The 19,349-nt window shown below is 36.2% G+C and overlaps 1 protein-coding gene across 1 annotated transcript in view; it reads left to right on the top strand.

Annotated features, from left to right (window-relative positions):
• Nucleotides 1-19,349, top strand: part of GUCY1A2 (guanylate cyclase 1 soluble subunit alpha 2) — a 178,081-nt gene that overhangs the window by 134,691 nt on the left and 24,041 nt on the right. The window contains exon 7 of the mRNA XM_056327914.1: nt 13,126-13,280. Within this exon, the coding sequence (XP_056183889.1) occupies nt 13,126-13,280 (155 nt within the window). The remainder of the gene's footprint in view (nt 1-13,125; nt 13,281-19,349) is intronic.

Here is a 19,349-nt window from a genome sequence, read left to right as displayed (position 1 = left end):
TTAAATACAGTATGAAGTTAGAGTTAAAAAAAGACATACATGTCTTAATGCATCCTGTCCACCTTCCTGTCAACATCCTTACGGTGTATTTTCAGGTGTTTTACTAGTGCCTTAAAGAAAAGACTTACATGATGTAGCTTAGCACACTTGCCTCAGGAGTCTGTTGCTGCCATTAATATAGTCTTCTTAGGCCTAGGGAAGCTGGATATTAATCTCTGTCTTCATTTGCATTTCATTATTTCTAGTTGTGTCCCCATCTGCCATATCTCCCTCTTGACATTAACACCTTGTAGATATTTGTAGATTATTATCATGTTCTCCCTATTGAGTAATACCTAGCCAAGCTGTGAATATTTATGGGGTTTTTAGTTTTCCCCTTTAAACAAATGCTTTCAAGGATCTGAACAGATTGTTGATCTTTTCAGAAATTACTCCTGTTGACAGTACCTAGGTTTAAACTTAATATTCTTGGTGTGGTTGAACTAGAATTCTTTATGAAGGAACTATTTAGAGTGCCATATGATGTTCATAGCCCCACATTACTTTTTTTATGTGACCAGATTGCATGTTAATTCAAGTTCATTTTGGTCTTCACTCAGGAGACCTTACACAGAATTTTCCAATTTTCTGTCTTGAATTGTGTATTTTTACTTTGAAGTATATTTCTAGATGCATTCAGTTTGTGTGATCAGTTAACTTCAAATGTGTGTTGAAGATCATTAACAAACACAGCAAATAAAATTCAGCATAATTTATTTTTATTTACTAGGTGCAAGTACAAGTGAGATGAAGTTCAGGCATATTTCATCTACTTAATTTCATTTATGCACTAATTTAAACTCAAGTTAAATACAAATACCAGTTATCAAATTGGCATGATTTACTCCTCATAAAACCACAGAGAGTCTCCGGATTTCTCTCCAACTGTTTTCTCTTAATTTATTAAAGGCTAAAAGATAGACTTTGAAGCAGTAATGTCAAGAATATTTTTTTTTTCCTCCTGTAGATAATCATAGCTGTATTGAGCTTTTCAGTGTAATTTCTGTTGTATGTTGAGTTTTAAAAACTATTATTTTGTTAGTAAGGTTGGTATCTAATTTGTTTGCTTGTCTTGGCTGTGTGCTCTCTACAGATGACCTACTAAGTAAATACTATCTTACAAAAAAGTGCATCTTAATGTTAGAAATGATAATGTTCATTTTAATAAATCTGTTAATGTAAAGAACAATTTCCACTCATAGTTTTTTCTTCTGATTTTCTACTATGGGTATAACATTTCAAGTGATTTGAGTGGTTGCTGCTTCTTTCTGCTTTTCCTACATTGACTTGATTATATATCAACTGATAAAAGTTTAATAAATTTTTAAAGACAGAGAAGTTTAATTTTTGGTTAGCAATTTAAGGGAGGATTGTTGAGTTCATTGCTCATTTTCTTTGTGAGAAAAGAATTTGTATCTTTTACCCCTGTTTTTTAATTACAACAGTTACATATATGATGTGTATATAGGGTATGAAAAATATAGTGTACCAGAGAATAAAGGGACTTTTTCTGTGAAGACACATCTTGCATGCATGTGGGAGGAAAGTAGTAAAGAATGGGACTAAAAAGGTAAAGGAGTTGTTGGCTCTTGGCAACTAAGGTCGAACCAAGAGAGATGGCTTTGGGTGAAGAAGTTGACTGGGAAAGTTCCAATTAAAGCACAGTCAGACAAGAGCAACAGCAGGAAAGAAGCAAATAATTATAATGCTGGATAAGCAAAATCCAGGGCTAGGCATCTGTGTCCTTCAGCTGCCAAATTCACCCAATTAGCGGCATCAAAGGTTGGCTGGGCAGCAGTTACAAACAATGAAGTTACAGATATGCCATGCTATCATCTGCTACTGCATACAAAACTAAATTAGTGTCTAATTTGTCTTGTGATTTTCAAAAGAACATGCAAGGATAATTGAGGCTTCAAATCTCTTTGTCTTTCTTTTTCAGTCTTTCTCACTCACACAAATAAAAGCACAAATATGCTTTTATTTGTGTGTGTGTGTATATGTTTGTGGATTATAGAGAAATAAATTAGTTGATAAAAAATTGTGAAGGTGGGCAGAGGTAATCATGACTTTAGCCTATTAACATGTTTAAATCTTTGTATTTGCAAAATGCATAATATATATGAAAGGAATTATTATAATATACATATTATGATTCTGATTTTTTTACAGAATGCACAAGCTAAAAACAAATGTATGTATGCCCATGTTTGGTTCTTTATCAGTGTGCCTCTGAGGAGGGGATGAATGTGAGACAGAGGGAGAGATCACTGAACAAAGGAATGTCATTAGACTGAACACTGAAATCTTTCCTTCCCATAAGTGATTCACCTTCATCTGAGAACAATTTTTCTCCATCTGTTTGGATTTTGTCATATTCTTGACCTTATCAGGTCTTAATTTGCTAATTGCTTTGAAAATAAAGTTGCAATCTTTCTAGTCATGAAAACACTGTAACAATCAAATTTATCCGAAATACTCTTCTTAAAGTTGCAGTGCAGTTAATTTTATCTGAAGCAGTTGAAACTAATGGTAAAACGGTATCTTGTTTCCATTCATGACATATCTGATATGTAAGAATTACAATATATTGCTCGTAGATTTGCAGATTAAATCTAGGAATAGAAAATGTTGCATTTCACAAGAGTTACAGAGTGTTTTTTTTTAATTTAATTAACGATTTTATTGAAAATTTTCTTTTTTAACCTAGATTTTCAGTAAGGGTGACAGAGCTGTACAGAATACTCTGAGTTCTGATGCTAGCTTTTGTTATACTTGTTTTGTCATGTCAAGGAAGTTTGATTGACTCGCTGAAGTGCTGACTATACATGAATCATGACAGTCTGTGAATGTTTTGCTAAAATCTTCAGTTCAGTGCAAAACAGCACCCTTTCTCTTCATGCTCATTCCTTTTGTTGTATGAAGCAGTTTTTCTCATCAGTGGATTTGCCTGTCTGAAAGACTTAAAAAAAAAAAAAAAACAAAAAACCAAAACCAACAAAAAACCACAACCCACCATTATATGCGAATGTGTGTTTTGATTCCACTGAGGAGGAAATTCATTTCCCCTGCATGAATCTGAAGCTCTGTGATGGTGAAGTACAAAGGCCAATAAGGAGTGTGAATAAAAACCCTTCCCAATTATAGACAAGGTGAAGTCTTAGACTCTTGTTTATAAGGATCCATACCAGCACAGAGCCTCTTTTCTCTTTTTATTCAGTTGCCATTGCCTGTTAGGCTAATCATTACCTGGCAGCTGTGGAGACTTGCTCCAGGTTTAAGAGAAAGGTAAATTCTGCAAAAATCCTTGTTATCATCTACCTCTTGCGTTAAGTCTATAAATATCTAAGTTCTTACAAACAAACTGATGAACAAGCAAAGGAACACAGCATCATTATCGTTTTAGAGATGAGTGAGGTGTGTAAGGGTGGTCTAATACTGTGAACTGTTCTAACCTTGGAATGTATATGGTATAGAGTATCTGTACGCCCCAGCTGTCATATGGAAACTTTCTGTACTTTGCAAGCTGATTTATCCTTTAGTTAAGCACGAGAAAGATTGGTCATGTTGGACATGTAATATCCAAATCTCAATAATCATGGCAGTGCCCTAAGTTTATTCACAAGGAAGCAAACTAATTTTTAGCTATTATAACTTGTAACACTAAGCATTCCTTATGCACAGCTTGGGATGTTCTCAGCCTTTTATCTTTCCATGTGGTCATTCCTTGGTTTACTGTATTTCAAAAGAGAGCACATGTTGACTTGTTTCTGGTATTTGTCTGTATCTATGTAGATATATTGCATGTTAGATTGCGAGGTGCTAAAGCAACCAGGCTCTCCACTTGTCTCATCTTATGAACAGGCACATTTGCAAAACCTGGCCCATTGCCTTTTTTGTCATGTCTACTGTGTTCATATGGAGGAGGGAGATTAATCAGTTTTTTATCTTGATTATGTTTACCTTGGTGCTGATTGCAAGAAGCTGGGGGATCCAGTAGAAACTACACACTTCAAATGTATATCCTCTTCGTGCAAAAAGTATTAAAACACCTTGCAGTGGCAAAGGTTTAAATAACATGGGGACCAATTTATGTCTCTAACAGTGTAGAAGCCTTTGGAAAGAATCTTAATACAGCTACATTATTATTGTACATAGGCTAGACAAGATTGCTTCTAATAGTAAAACCATAAGATTCTTAAGTCAATGGTTTCTGTAGATTATAAAGCTATTATGCAGCAGATCCTTACTGTTTAGTTCCGTGCTCTTCCCAAAGCAGAGCAACACGAATTTCATCTATGTGTAAAAGCATGTATTATGATCAAAAGATGATGCCTGACTTTTCCATTGAAAGGTCATTTCATTTTACCATTTCAAAGATTGTAGGCTAGATTCAAAGACCATTATGTTAAACTATCTGAAGAAATATTTGCTGGTCTACAGATAGAATGATTTTCTGATGGGGTCTTATCCATCAACACCTGCTTCTTTGATCTTTTACACACAGGAGTGTCGCTCATTTAAAGCAAAGAAGATGAAAGTGTATCAAACTCACCAGTCTGAGGATTAGATTCACCTCACCTATCTTTAGCTGTCTGTGCACAAGGTGTCCGGGCTAAACTTACCATTAAATGTCCCTCTCTGTTCCAGCAAGAGAGTTAGACACCTTCAGGAGTCTAGCCTTTGCTAGGTGCCAATTTTGATCTAGCCTTTGCTAGGTGCCAATTTTGGAATGTAAAGAATTGCAGCCTTGAGATTATTTACCTCCTTGGTTTAGGAGTCTAGAAATCTAACTTATATGAGCTGCTTAACTTCTAGGTGGTTGAAATAAGTGAAATATACCTTAAATGACTAAATGAGCAAAGGTATCGGTGACTCCTTCTTAAGGTTAAAACCCTATGCCCAACTTTTTTTTAGCCTACAGGTTTTTTTGTTCCCTTAAATATTTTGAGCATGTGTCATTTATTCTTGTTAAAATATAACCTGATCCATTCAGTATATGTCATATGATGGCACTGTGAGACAAAGATGTCCTCCTACACTAAGGATCAAACAGAACTTTCTGATGAATTTTTTTCTTCTTTTGGGTGTCAGTGGAGAGGAGGCTGGGAAAATTCCACCACTGCTATGTGGGCTCTCTTGTATTATTAGCTTTTTTTAAAGTGACTGAACACACAGATTCACACAGTAATTAAATTCCTGCTGTGAAAATCACTATTCAAAGAAAACAATAAAAAATGTTTTTCATTGCTGATATAGTATTTAATAAAATGCAACATTTTGTTTGTGAGGGAGAAGCAGCTTATGAAGAAGCACATTAACATTCATGTCTCTTCTTTGGAATCTTAGGGGAAGGATATAGAACTAATTCTTCTGTTCAGCAACTCCAGAAATACATACACACACAGAGTAAATAATTTCAGGTCATATCTTTTCTTACAGATGACCCACGTTCTTTTCTTACCTAAACCCTGAGCAGTGCCGTAGTGAGTTCACATGATGCCTCAGGACAGAATTTGGCCAAAACCATCTTGCCCCAATATAAACTTTCCTTTGGCGCTAGAACTAATGAGCCCTCAAAACTAGTCTGAGTGTTTGGTTTTGATTTTTACTTCATCTAATTCTACCTCATACTGCTGATGAAGACTCATAGGGGTATAATTTTTCATCATAGGGTATGAAATATAGAATCATGGAGTAAAGGAAGTTGCAAGGAACCTCTGGAGGTCTACTAATCCAACTGTTATTCAAAGTAGGGCTAATTTAGATCACAGTGGAAGAACTTCTATGATTCTATGAATTCTGTGAAATTCTATGAACTTAAGGGGAAAGAGAAAAGCAGTTTCATCCTTCAGGTCTGGGGCTTTTTTATGTAGAAATGCTCCTTGTTCCACATCCAGTAGAGATGACTGTGTGCCAAGACCATTGTCCAGGGTTGTACGTATATAATCTGCATCAATTTGTGTATAATTTAATGGTCTGTCTTTTACATGTACCACATGATAGCATTACCCAATAACTATTTAAAATGGATTTTTTGATCCCAAGGAATTCAGTCTATGTTAGTTTATTATTGATTTTCTATTATCCTTGTATAATTTTCTCTTTTGCTTCGGACAGGCTGAATAATTCTAAGTCTATGAGTAAGAAATGTAGAAAATTCTCATTAGTAAAAAGCTAAATGTTCATTTCTCCAAATGTTGTTCAAATATGGGAGATGTGTATCCTCTACTTCAGTTCTATAGAACACCTTGTGAAATTCAAAGTGATCTAAATTTTCCTCTGAGCAGGTCTGTTCCTTGGCAACAATTCTGTAGTGAGCTGTACTGTCATATGTCCCTTTCCAGAAAGACACTGTGATATTTATAAATCTATCTAAGAATACAGATAACCCACACAGTAAAGCATATGTCAGGGCATTGCTGTCAGTCCTGTCAACTTGCAGTTCTTTGAAGGAGCAGAAAGGCACATTGACTCACCAGTGTGTGGCCCTGATTTTAAACCTCTGAGCTCTGTAGTCTATTTTGCGTTAATACATTTTACAAACAAATGTCCCTGTGTAAGGCATATGTTGAGATTTAGAGATAGCACTATTGTAGAAGCTGCTACAAAATATTAGAGCAGATAATGTCTTACAGAATTTGGCACGTTCTGTTTGAAAGGATCTGGCAGTGCATCATGGACTAACAGCTAAGATGCTCTGAGAAGTGACTGTTTCCTTTCTGAAAGACACTGCAAGGACAGAAAGGAGAAGGTTCTTACTGAAACAGAGTATCACTTGGTATGTTATGGCAGAAAGTGAGGAGTGCTTTATTTGTCTGAGAAACGGTAGTGTACAGATATCCATGTACATTATTGAAACTGATCTGGAAAGTCATGATCCAGCAGTACACTTCCTATTGTATTTAAATGTTGGCTCAAGACATCCATGAACCCGAAAATATGGAAATAGAGCTATTGCCCCGTATCGGCCCTGAGCTCTGCTACCAGCTCAGTACAAAGTCTTGAGCAGCTGCCAGTCAGTCACATTATTAAGGCTTGAAAAGCTCCAGGCTGGCTGAGTGGGGGATTGTTTCTGGCCATGGTCGCTTTCCAAACTGTGTCACCTACTTTCTAGCCTGCACTCACTTCTTCAGCTTGGTGTCTGTGTAAGGCAGGCGGTTCTGTGAAAATGAATTTTGAGTCCTTCTGGATACAGTTAACCTGTGAGGCAATCTGATGACTTCTCTTTCTAGCATGGGAGTATGTTTTTCAGAGTGTGAGAACTGTTTATTAAGGTTCTTTGCTCTGTGTGTGCAGTGGGAAGAATGTGTACAGCTACCACTTCCATGAAACATTATTGTAGTTCATATCTGAGGTGGAACTGTGAACAACAAACACCTTTCCTCTACAAAAAAGATTTCTTTTGGCTCAGGAAACCCCTGAACTAAAAATTGCTGGTTGCAGAGAGAGAATTTTGAAAATGAACATGTATTTTTGCTCTGTGCTTATCAGAAGACACATTACATGTACCTTGCATTTGAATTGCAAAGTCTGCTTGCATGTTATAACATCAACTACTCTGTACTGGCAGACAAAAAGAAAGGTACCCACAGGCTCCCGCTTCCTGCTCTGCCTTTCAATACTGTCCACAAAAAGCCTTTTCAACTCAGAAATCATTCTTCACTGTTGTGTCCTTATGCAATTCTTCATGCTGTTGCCTATCAGGAAAGATGTCTCTGATGTCTCCTTTCTCCTCTTTCAAATTAAGATTTTTAAATATGATGCTTTTTAAAATAGATTTGTCAGCCCTTAACCAAGATTGCAGACACTTCTGCACAGCACCATGTACTTAAGAAGTCTGAAGAGTAACTAAAAAACCCAGTTAATTTTCCTTTCAGGAATCATTAAATCTTGAACTATTGCTTTGTGGTGTAATTAATAATAAAAGTATTTTTAAGTCTTGTAATGCAATGTCTCAGTTTTGACTGAAATATGGGGTTTAATGTGCTTTATTGGTTGTCAACACACAGGCATGCATGTTGGTCAAAACTCTTAAATTTGAGGAGGTTTTATAAAATGTTAAGGAGACAAGTACTACTTCTCGGACTATAGAAAGGTGTCTTTCCACTTGCATTTTAATGTCAAAGTTTTCTTCCTAGAAAATTATGTGGGGAAATGAGAGCGAAAGGCAAATGCATTTTTCAACAGGGTTTCAAAAGGAAAAAAGCTCAAGAGCTTTGAACATAAAGCAAATTACTGGATTTGCTTGTTGTAAGCATACTGATTAACAAAAAGCTATTAAGGAATAAATTAGCAATGATGAAATTTACTTCAGGCATGCCTCTGCATTCCTTTACTCACTTTATAAAGTATTTTTGCTTCTTCACTGTAAAGTGAGTGTGGATGGCTTGCAGGTTTTCAATGTTGCTTTTATTTTCATCTCACTTGGAATAGGCTTTATTTTGATGAAAGAGTGCAGTTTTCTATACGGTGCCTAAGAAGGCATTGGGGCAATTAAAAGTGATGGAAACTGCACAGCAGGTGAAAACAAAACAAAACTGAGCACTTTTATCTATTAAAGAAAAAAACATGCTTTGGCAATAAGGAGGTGTAAAGAGCTAACAAACAACTCTTCTGAGATTCCGTACATGAGAAAAACACATTAATGGAATGTTTGGTTCGGAAAAAACCAAAGTATTCTTATGTTGATCATCCTTTTTCCTGTTTGTTCTTGACTTTTCAGTCTCAGTCCAGCCTGGACTATCAGTTCTCATTGATACCGCTTGTGGCACATTTCCCCATCAGAGGATAACCATAGCCCCTGTGCTCCTTATCTTTCCTCATGAACCTTCTTTATCTATCCCTATTATACAAAACCACTATCCTTCCTGTCATTCAGGTATTAGCCATTTCTGTTCCCTGTGCCTTATCATGTAGGCAATATCCAGGTACTGCTACATTTTCTTTAAAATATTTGGAAGCTTCTTTTCCTTTCTACATAGCTATGTCTTCTCTCCTGTCCTCCGCTGATCAGTGCAGGCTGCTTTTCTTTTATGCCTCTGACACTCACATCGGCTTTTCTCCACCTCACTATTACCACAGCTGCTGCAAAGATCAAATTAATTAATCTTTCTTCTCCCTGTCGTTTTCCACTCTAAATCTTTCTATTGCAGCCAGTTCAAGTTGTTCCTCTTTATCTAAAAGGCCTCTTGCAGGTCACCTGCTCTTTTTTACACCTGTTCATGTTCCATTCCCCATTGTGCCTTCCAATATTGTGCTCTAAAAATGTCTTTGCCTTTTTCCATCTCTTCACCAATCCTTAACTATGTGGGTCTGGTATTTTCTGGCTGTTGTTTTTTTTTCACAGCTGTTTCTCTTTGTGATAGTTTCCAAAGAGCTGTCTTTCCATTCATACGCATAATGCTTCTGAACTTTCAGTCTCAGTTATATGCTACCCTTTTATCATTAGCCAGATAAATATGGGCAGATAAAGGAGCAGACAGCACAGATAAAGAGCTTGCCTTTTATTAAAAATACTCAATTTAAGTATAAGATAATTAATATACATATAATGTAAATGGCACATATTTAAAGAATTTATATTAATAAATGTAGTTACAGTGGACAAATAATGCATCCTGGTGTTGCCATCTAATTTGCATTTCAGATGTTACTAATAATCTTTAATGGTAACTATTCTGGGAAAGCACTGGTAAGTGTATATACAACATAGCTTGGAAACTATAACCAGATACAAATAATGTATTATTGTTCAAAGTCAAGTTCTCTAGGCAAATTTTCTTTTGCTGCAAAGTTAATATGAGAGGCGGTTGTACTCCAATAAGTGTTGTGTTGCTATTAGTTTAATCACACATTTTTTTCCTTCGTGAAACAAAAGCCTTAAACTGTTAGCACAACACTTTTCAACTCAGTGAGGAAAAAGCCAGAAGAAGTTATCTGCAGATGAAATAAAATCTTGAAAAGACAATTTTATGTAAAGCATATTTCACAAAAAGGCAATATATGACTGATATAATCGTTATTCTTGATATAAGAATACATGCTAAGGAATACTTCATGGCAATAGCATCAGTGTTGCAGGCTTTTTCTTGTAGAGAACAATATAATGAAGCAGAAGTGGAGCTTTTATTGCAAGTCATTCGTGGTGTACTTTTGTCTCATATCAGTCATTTATCTCTGCGGTTTAAAGAGAAAACCTTTATTAACTTTCTTGCAGCCAATGAAAACTTCAGGTTTTGACACTCGCATCAGTACTCTTATGTAGTTTAACCTGTGTTTGTGAGAACATCTACCTTTTTTTATTGTAGGAGCATGTTTTTTTAAAAAAAATCAAAGGTGGTACAGAACGCATAATGTTATATACTCAGCCAAACCAAGGGGTTTTTAAGTCTCTTTAGATACAAGCTATATTAAATAGAAAAGCTGTTTCTCACCACTTCTGAAAGTCAAACAGTTCACAGAAAATCCAACCTATGTAGTGAAATTTTACATATTTTTTTTTTCTTATAGCCTTATTTTTTCAATGCAAGTTGGCATGGCTTTAACTGCATTCACCTTACCCTGTAAAGGAAAATATTTTATATTAATGGTGGTATATCAGCTTGTATTTGTTTCAGCAAATCTGACAGTATAACGTCTGGTTTCCTTGGCACATGCAGAAAAGTCACAACTGCAAAGGCTATTTCCTCAGTGTCTTTTTGAGACAATCGTGAGAAAAGATCTTGAAAGCTTTTACTGTGTGGGTGGGGTCTGGGTTCTTCAAGAGAGCCTAAACTTTTGTTATTGAGAATTTGGAAATCCTGATGGATTTGGAAATAATTTGTAAGTCCTCCGTACTTACTTACTAAGCACTGACTGATAGAAAACTATGTGGACACGTAAAAGGAAGCACTCCAAGAGTGAAAGCAGAAAAACAGCCAACTACTTCACGTTCACTGCATATATTGCAAATGTAAATTTTATTTTTTTAGTACATATTTTGCTATCGGTTTTTCTTTCCATTCTACTGTATGCTCTCATTTCCACTTTCCAACAGCAAAACAAAGCTAGTGCTTTTTGTTATAGTTTCAATCTGGCCTTCACATGTAATTGAATACACCCTAGAAGAGGTCACAGCAAGTGGCTTATTTGTGATTCTGAAATGAATGTGCAAAGTAGTAGTTGAACAAATAGGTAGCATTAGTTCTGTTCTTAAAATTGTGTACAAATAACTAATCCTTCTCGCATCTCACAAAAACAAGACAATATAAATATGCGTTTCAGTATTTATTGAAAGCTGACAGCATACTTGCCGTTGTGTGAGCAAGCCTTTCTGCTTATAATCTTTTGATGAGGGCAGGTTCTGACCTCATTAATATGCAGAAGGGCTGTTTGCTCACTTCTTTACTGCAGGAGCACTTTTTTCACTGGAAATGAACAATGGAATTTAAACATATCTTGTGGCAAAAGCAGGATATTTCATGACCTGAAATATGACCAAGATAATGTGATGGGTTTGCACAGATGTTCACAGACAAAATAAGCCTGTGGGTGCTTCCCCGCCCAATAGGATAGAGTATTTGAAGGATTTCAGTAGTTACCTTTGGAGTAAAGATTTGAAAGCTCAGTTAAATGTGAGTGCTATTTATTCACAGATTTATTTATTTTTTAATCCTAGTCCATAATTAACAGCATTATTGTAACATTCTCACAGGCAACATAAACCCTTCAATTTTCACAAGTACAATCACATTGAATGCAGAACATCACATTCTTAGGTTACGCATGGGCTTAGTATATAGCAGATATAATGCTATACCCATTGGCTGTAGCATAAAAGATGAACAAAATGAAAATGGTGCTTAGCTGAGTGGTAAAAGTCTTGGACACATGGAAAGAGCTATGGTCAGTGAAATGATATGGGGTCCAACATGTTTGTAGAACTTCAGGGACACCAAGGTTATATAATGCAGGCATTTGTCTTAACATAAAAAAAATCTAACAAGGATTTTTTTAATCTGTATTTTTAAAATTAAATTAAAAAATAAAAAAAATTAAAAAAGCACAATGCAATAACTGTGAATTAAGTAAGTCAAAGTATATTCAGCATAGTATTAGTTGTCACTCATTCAGACCCTATCAGACCCTCTGTTTTAATACCTGCTCTTTATTTTCTTTGGATTATCTCATGTTTTGCAGCAGTCCAGTTGCTATGAGTTTAGAGTATCCTCAGAAGATATAAATATCATTTTTTCATTTTTTAATGTTGTAAAATTAACAAGAGAAAAAGAGCTTCTTACCTGTAAAAATTATTTTCTTGGCAAACCCAATTGGTTGCTAAAATTTATACAGAATAAACCTCTCTTTGATTGTTCACTCTGTAAGAAAATTGGATGGTGACTCCAAGCTTTACAGATCAATGTAATCACCACATTTCAGTCAGTTACAGGGTATGATTGCTAGAATAGTCACGTGGCGTTTTTAATTTGCTGGGGATTTTTTCCTTCTTATTTTGAGAGGGACACAATTATTTTTAAAATCATTGGTGCTTTAATCTTCAGCATCTTCACCATTGCAATATCTCTCAGTCAGACAAAGTGAAAAAGACTTTAGATAGACCTTGAGCAGTTTGGAAGAAAAAAATACAAAAAAGATAAAAGTAGTATATTCATTCACTCCACTTGACTACTCCTTGAGAAAATGTGGGTTTTACTTTAAAGCCTGTGTTAGAAGTGGTGGCAAAAATAACCCTCTCTAATGTATCTATTTGTGTGATTAGGTGGCTGATACTGCAGTAACTCTTGGGGAACCCATCCTATTCTGTTCATGATTCTTGTTTTGACTATTGTAGTCTCCACCAAATATGCACAGAGAAGAAAGTAGTTTTAGCAAACAGATAAACGTGTTTTGTTCTTCTGCTTTTTAACTGCATCCAATATAAGCTAGAGAAATAGGAGAGCCTGTTTTCTTCCACTTTATTCTTTCTTCTTTGGTTTATTATTTCTTTGAAATGGTTGCTGTAACTGGCTTGTAAATAAAGGCTAATAAGATTACCATGGGTAGCACAAGACAGAAAGACTTGACATGGATCTTGTATTTTTCCAGATGAGGATAGGCATTCACTCAGGATCGGTGCTGGCTGGCGTCGTTGGTGTAAGAATGCCACGTTATTGTCTCTTCGGGAACAATGTCACCCTTGCAAGCAAGTTCGAGTCAGGAAGTCACCCACGCCGCATCAATGTCAGTCCAACCACATACCAGTAAGTCCTCTTAGCCTTTTCATGCTGTTTTTATTTCAGCTTGTTTTGAGTTTGATCTTGTAACATGTTGTGTCCTCAACACATGAACTTCAACAGAAAGTCAGCAGGGCACCAGGACAACTGGAAAGAGGTGCTGCATGGAACTGTTGGGTTCAGGTTTGCATCAGAATGAGCAAAGAAGTCAGGCAGAGGTGGCGAGGAAGTATAACAGGAAGGCCTACCACTCCTGCCTAAAATAATGTGTAACAGAAGAAGTGGGAGATGCCTCCCAAAGCACCGTAACTTTATGCACTATTACATCTTTAGATTGAGGATTTGGGCTCTACCTGGTAAACATAGTTCATGGAGAGAAGAATATTCCCATTGGCTCAGAAGAAAGTCTTTAGTTTTGCCAGTGAGGCCAAGCTTTCAGAGTTTTTATGCTTTCTTGAAGCAAAATTTCTTATTTAGCACTGTAAAGAGTCTCTTGATAGAAGCATTTTCTTGATGTAGGAAAAAAGATTGAAAATGGCAAAGCATTATCCTTAGCTCTCTGAAGAAATTATGCAAATAGAGAGAAGGCTTGATTAAATCTGGTTATGAGGAACAGCTCCTAAATAAAAAAAGTGTTCCTTATTGTTCAAATTTGACAGCTTGACTATTAGAATTTCCGTTGATTGGATTACTACTGACGTACTGACTTTTTTCGCAGGAGATCTCAATCTTAGTCTTTTTCCAATGTTCTGTATCTGAAGTAATTTTCTGAGGTACGGTTTTGCTCAGGTTTTGGGACTGTTTCTCTGTGGTAAATCTGTATGCAATTGTTCAAACAATACATACTGCTTTTCTTTCTTTTTTTTTTTTTTTTTCTTATACAGAACTGTGAATCTCAGTATTGATTTTTCCTCTATAGCTATCTATGTAAATTACAGTTTTAAATGGAATTTCTTCATCCAAGAATTGAAGCATCTGTTATGTTAAAATATAAATCGCTCAGAAATTAAAGTTAAAAGTTATTAAGACTAGTGAATAAAATCACATTCTTCTGAAAAGCCCGTTCATTCGAGATCAGGTTTAGAGAATGGAGCAATTGTAGCCAAATGAAAAAAGAGGGAGAAAAACTGAACAGTTTTGATCATAACATTAACAGAAGCAGATTCATATAGTTGTCTGGTAACATGCAAGAGAAACACATACCCAACCTACTATTTGGTATAGAAAATCTGTTCATTTACATAAAAATAAATTCAATAAAAATACAGGAAATTGCTGTTTGGAACTCTGTGTTGCTTGAAAGTAAATTGTCTTTGGGACCTTCCAGGTACAGTATTCTAGTGGCTTTGCTTCCTGGTCTTCCACTGTGGAATAAGAGAAACCCTCTAAGATGTTGTTTGAAAAGTGAACACAAGATTGTTCCCCAGTCATGTCCCAGTTAAATTTACAGAGTAGCAGGGCCTTTGGTGTTGATTTTATGCAAATGGAGGTTAAGTGATCATAGCAAAAAAAGGCCCTATGACAGGGACCTGAACTTCTCTTGCACAGGAACAGTTCTTATAAAGGGATATTCTCCAACCTGAGAAGGTCTTTGAGATATTCTGAAAGTGCAGTCCATACTTTTTCAGAAGAGAGATCTTAGTTCTCACAAATCTGGTTCAGGGAGCTGATTCCACTCAGGGCTATGGTGTTGCTCAATTTTGTGCCCCTGAGAGCAGAAATTGATGAGCTAGACAGTTTCATATTATTTTAAGAAAAACACAGTTTGAAATAATAGCAGTGAGTATTTGTGGGTCCAGTGATGCACAAAACTCTTTTCTTGGCATTTTGGAGCCAGAGTCACTTTCAGTGTACCAGTGTCAGTGCTGTTAGGTTTGATTATGAGAGTGATATGGCACCTCTTCTGTGCCACAACAGATTTGTGGTCATTATTGAGCAACCTGATGTAGTTGTAGATGTCCCTGCTCATTGTGGGGGGTTTGGACTAGATTACCTTTACAGGTCCCTTCCAATTCAAACCCAAATGATTCTATGATTTTAAGTTTTCATTTCATCACACTGCTGGTAGAAAGTCTGTTCTGAAAGCCAATTTGAGGGCTTGTATATAGAGTTTGTTAGAAATCCATGCTTTTGTGCTGCCCTTTATCTGACTCCCAATTACATTGTAGCACAGAGAAGACGACTTCTGTTTGTGTCTCACCTCTACCTGGCTGCCACTGGTCATACCATACTGTAACAAGTCAAATGCTGGTAACTTGGGTTTGGAGAGCATTCTTACCAAGACCTAACTAACGTAATGTGAGTCGATTTTATCACCCTGTATACCTTCCAGGTTGTATAAAAAAGGGGGCTACAATTTCTTCCCTTTAATCCTGGACATCCAGTAGGAATAGGACCATTTGCTTCAGGATGGCCAAACTGTTACCTTACATGATCATGTTTGGGCTTACCTTCCAGAAAGTTACAGACTTAGACGGTTGTTTTCAAAAAGGGAAGACAGTAGAAAAATGGCTGATGCAGTAATGCTGTAAAGTAAAATTGCAAAACAAAACACAACGAAATACAGAATGATCTGTATTTGTTATCTGGATTATTGCACTATATAAAAAATCTGCTGTTATTTGTGAATTTATTCAGTGGTGGATTCAGAGAACTTTAAGTGCAGGTAACAGGCTAGGCAAATGGTTACAGGTAAAGGAAGCAGAAATGACAAGAAAATACACGTTCAAATGAGAGGCAGTTATCATTCAAGATGAATGGGTACAAGTAATTATGAAAAAGCTAGGAACAAGTTTATTTTACATGCGTCAGAAATTATATGAGAAAATAAAATGAATGTGCGTGGGGCGACTCTAGACTATTTCAAACCGTACCTTCTGGCATGGCTGAAAGCATGAGAACAGACAGGGAAGAAGTCAAGAAATGACACTGCTGACACAGTGGCCAAGGAGAGACTGCTATTACAAAATACTCTATAGGGCAGAATTATTCAGAGCTTCTGAAGGTGATCCAGGAGGTTTAAACATAATATACTGGTACTATCCAGATAAACAGGCAGTGATCTGATGCATCTGTATAATTTGCTGTGTGCAAATAAAGTCATTCATTGCAAACTGAAATGTCTTTTTAGTTGACCTTACATTCCATCAAATTCTGCTATTTGATCATATTGTGCTTCTGTGTACTCAGTTAATATTTTTATTATCTAAGAAGCAATGCTTTCCAAAGTAGATAATTCTGCAATCAGTGTGAAAATAACAGAATTTTCAATTAATTAAAACTACTGGCATTTATCATTATGTGTTTGTGTCTACCATGCCCCGGATGAAAATTCTGATACAAGTTTTGTGCTTACAAAGCATGCAGATACTGGAGACATGTCTAATACTTATCAGTTTTCATTTTACAGTACAGATTATGCATTATAAAGCGTCATCAGCATTCAAATTGTAATCACACTTCAGAATGCCTATTACTGGTTTCACACACTTCCCTGGGAGCCCATAATCTGCCTATGCAAGAATCAGAGTCTAAAATTGTAAAATGGTGGTGTTGCCTAGCAGCAGCAGTGAACCTGGGGTAGCCTTGCTCCAGTTACACCTGCCTGGGCAGAGCTCTGCGGTGTGAAACAGCACCTTTTCCAAAGGTGGCCTTTGAATCCGTTGGGGGTAAGGGCTCACTTCTGTTCAAAATATCTTGTTGTCTTGACTCAGACAGGTCTTTTAACTGAAGGATTACAGACCCTCATTTGCTTTGAATTACTGAGCACTGTAAAATGAAAGCACTGAAACATCACTGGTAAAACTTCCAGTGAAACATGTGGAAACTGGAGTAGAGGATCCCAGACTGGTCACTGTTTAAACATGACCAGGAAGGAATAGGAGAAGAATAACATAATCTTTGTTCCTTTAGTAAACTGGCAAATCCAGCCCAAGCTTTATTTATCTGCATTACCCCGAATTGAATAAAATTGCCCTATTTTCCATACTCAGGAAGGAAGTACAGTGAAATTTATAAGACTCTTCTTCAGCACTGAAGAGAGTTTAAGTATTTTTTCTTTGTTTCAGCCTTGAATAATGATGTTTATCAGATATTAATATAATATACCGACATTCATCCTGTTTCCCTAATAGCATTACAGTGTAATGCCTTGGGATCTCTAAGCAGTTATCAAAAGCAGGTAAACATAATTGTTGCTATTTTTCAAGTAACTATTTAAAAATGAATTATCATTTCCCTATTCTTTCCACCTCTGGTCTTTTCCAGCACGTATTTCCCATGTGGAGAAGGTGCTTCTGGCATCAAGTGTTGAGTACAGATACTTTCCATTATCACGCACTGGGCAATACATCTGGGACCTGAGCTTAGGCAAAGATGAACAGCCTGTATACCTGATTTAGGAGAGAGCGCAACCAAGCGTACCTCCTTATTGAGCTGGGTGAGGTCACTGCTTGTTTGCCTGCCTACATTGCCCCTCAGCCTTTAAAACTGATTTAAAACTGCAGAATTTGAATAGGTTTTGGCAGTTACCTCACGGAATGTTGTATAGAAGAAGTTTTGCCTTTAGGTAATTAAGAAGGATTATGGACATCTATCTTTATTGGGATTGTATGTTAAAACTGTGTATTTCTAGAAACTTCTTATAGTTTTTTTTTATTTTAATCAATATATTTTTCCTACAGTTTATATCTGTGTCTGCATATATATATATTTTTTTTTCTTCCTCATATGGACACACAAATGGATTTGCTCTCTAAGAGCCTTTTCAGATTATTTTAAATTTTATTTCTGGGTAACCTTGAAAAAAATATATATTTATATTGGTCAATTCACCAGATATGCTTTCATGAGACGTATTGGTAGAGAGGAAGTTTAGTTATGGACAGAAAGGGAACACAGCTTACACATGGACACAAAAAATTTTTGTTAATTAAACATTAAAAAAAATTAAAAAATAATTAATAAAAATACTTACAGTATTAAAAATCCAGTCAGAATGCACTGGTGTTTTTCTTGGTTTTCTGTTCCCAGTGTCATCTATGTCCACGAGGCTGCACTCCTGTAATCACGGTGAGTTGTGATTACGGTCCTGGGGCCACTGCTGTCCGCCCATGCTTGTGCTTTGTGATGTTACATTTTTATTCAAGGTTCATAAACAGTTCACTCTACAGAGAGTAACTCTTAGATCACTGTTCATTAGTTAACAGTGTATGTTACACCACAGTTCCACACAGCTAAACTAAAGCTAAAACATATTTAGGCAATAGTCATCTGACTGCTAGACAACTGCTAAATCTACAAAAAGCGCATGCCTAGACAAATTCAGACAAATCCTCTGAGCCTGATTCTCTAATATCACAATCAGAGAGCCAGTTTTTTTCCTGCTTAGGCAGGTGAGAAATAAAAGTATTGAAAGTCAGTGATAGACACTTACCCTGCATAGCTGCATGTGATATACATCTATAACATTAAAAAATCATGGCTAGTCCTTTCATAATCTTACTATGATTGATCTGTATGAAGGGAAAGCACTAATACAAGAAATTCCATACTTTAAAAAATGATAAAGTACTCTATGAAATTAATTATATCCAGACAAAGTCAGGGGTTTTCCAGTCTCCTGGTCTTCCTAGCATACACAGAAACTGAGGGAGAAATTCAAACCCACTAAAATTTAGAACCAAATGTGCTGGTTTGGGGCATTACTATAGCAGATTCATATCTTTATGCAGTGTATTTTATGAGCATCCTACCTGTATTTCTAATGATTGCCATAATAATTTATCATCTGAAATCATATGAAAATAAGTGAGCTGGTGTATGTTATCAAACCAGGTGCCCAGCTGGCGAAGCGACCACCACTTGTTGCCGCAGAGGAAGGGCTCAGCAATGCAGCAGGAGACAGTTTTCTGATAACCAGTTTGAGAAGCCATTAATTAAATTTTCCAAACTTACCAATCAATAGGTGGATGTGAACAAGGTTAACTACAGTTTTTACAGTTCTTTAAAAGTTTGGGCAGAAAGAACCTTTTATTTTGTTGATAACTGTCCCTGTGAAATGTGACATTTTATGGAGGATTGACCTGGCTGCTTTGC

The sequence above is a fragment of the Falco biarmicus genome, chromosome 2 (genome assembly GCF_023638135.1).
Source record: "Falco biarmicus isolate bFalBia1 chromosome 2, bFalBia1.pri, whole genome shotgun sequence".
NCBI lineage: Eukaryota > Metazoa > Chordata > Aves > Falconiformes > Falconidae > Falco > Falco biarmicus.
The sequence above is the reverse complement of the archived record's forward strand: the minus strand, read 5'-3'. Positions and strand labels throughout refer to the sequence as shown.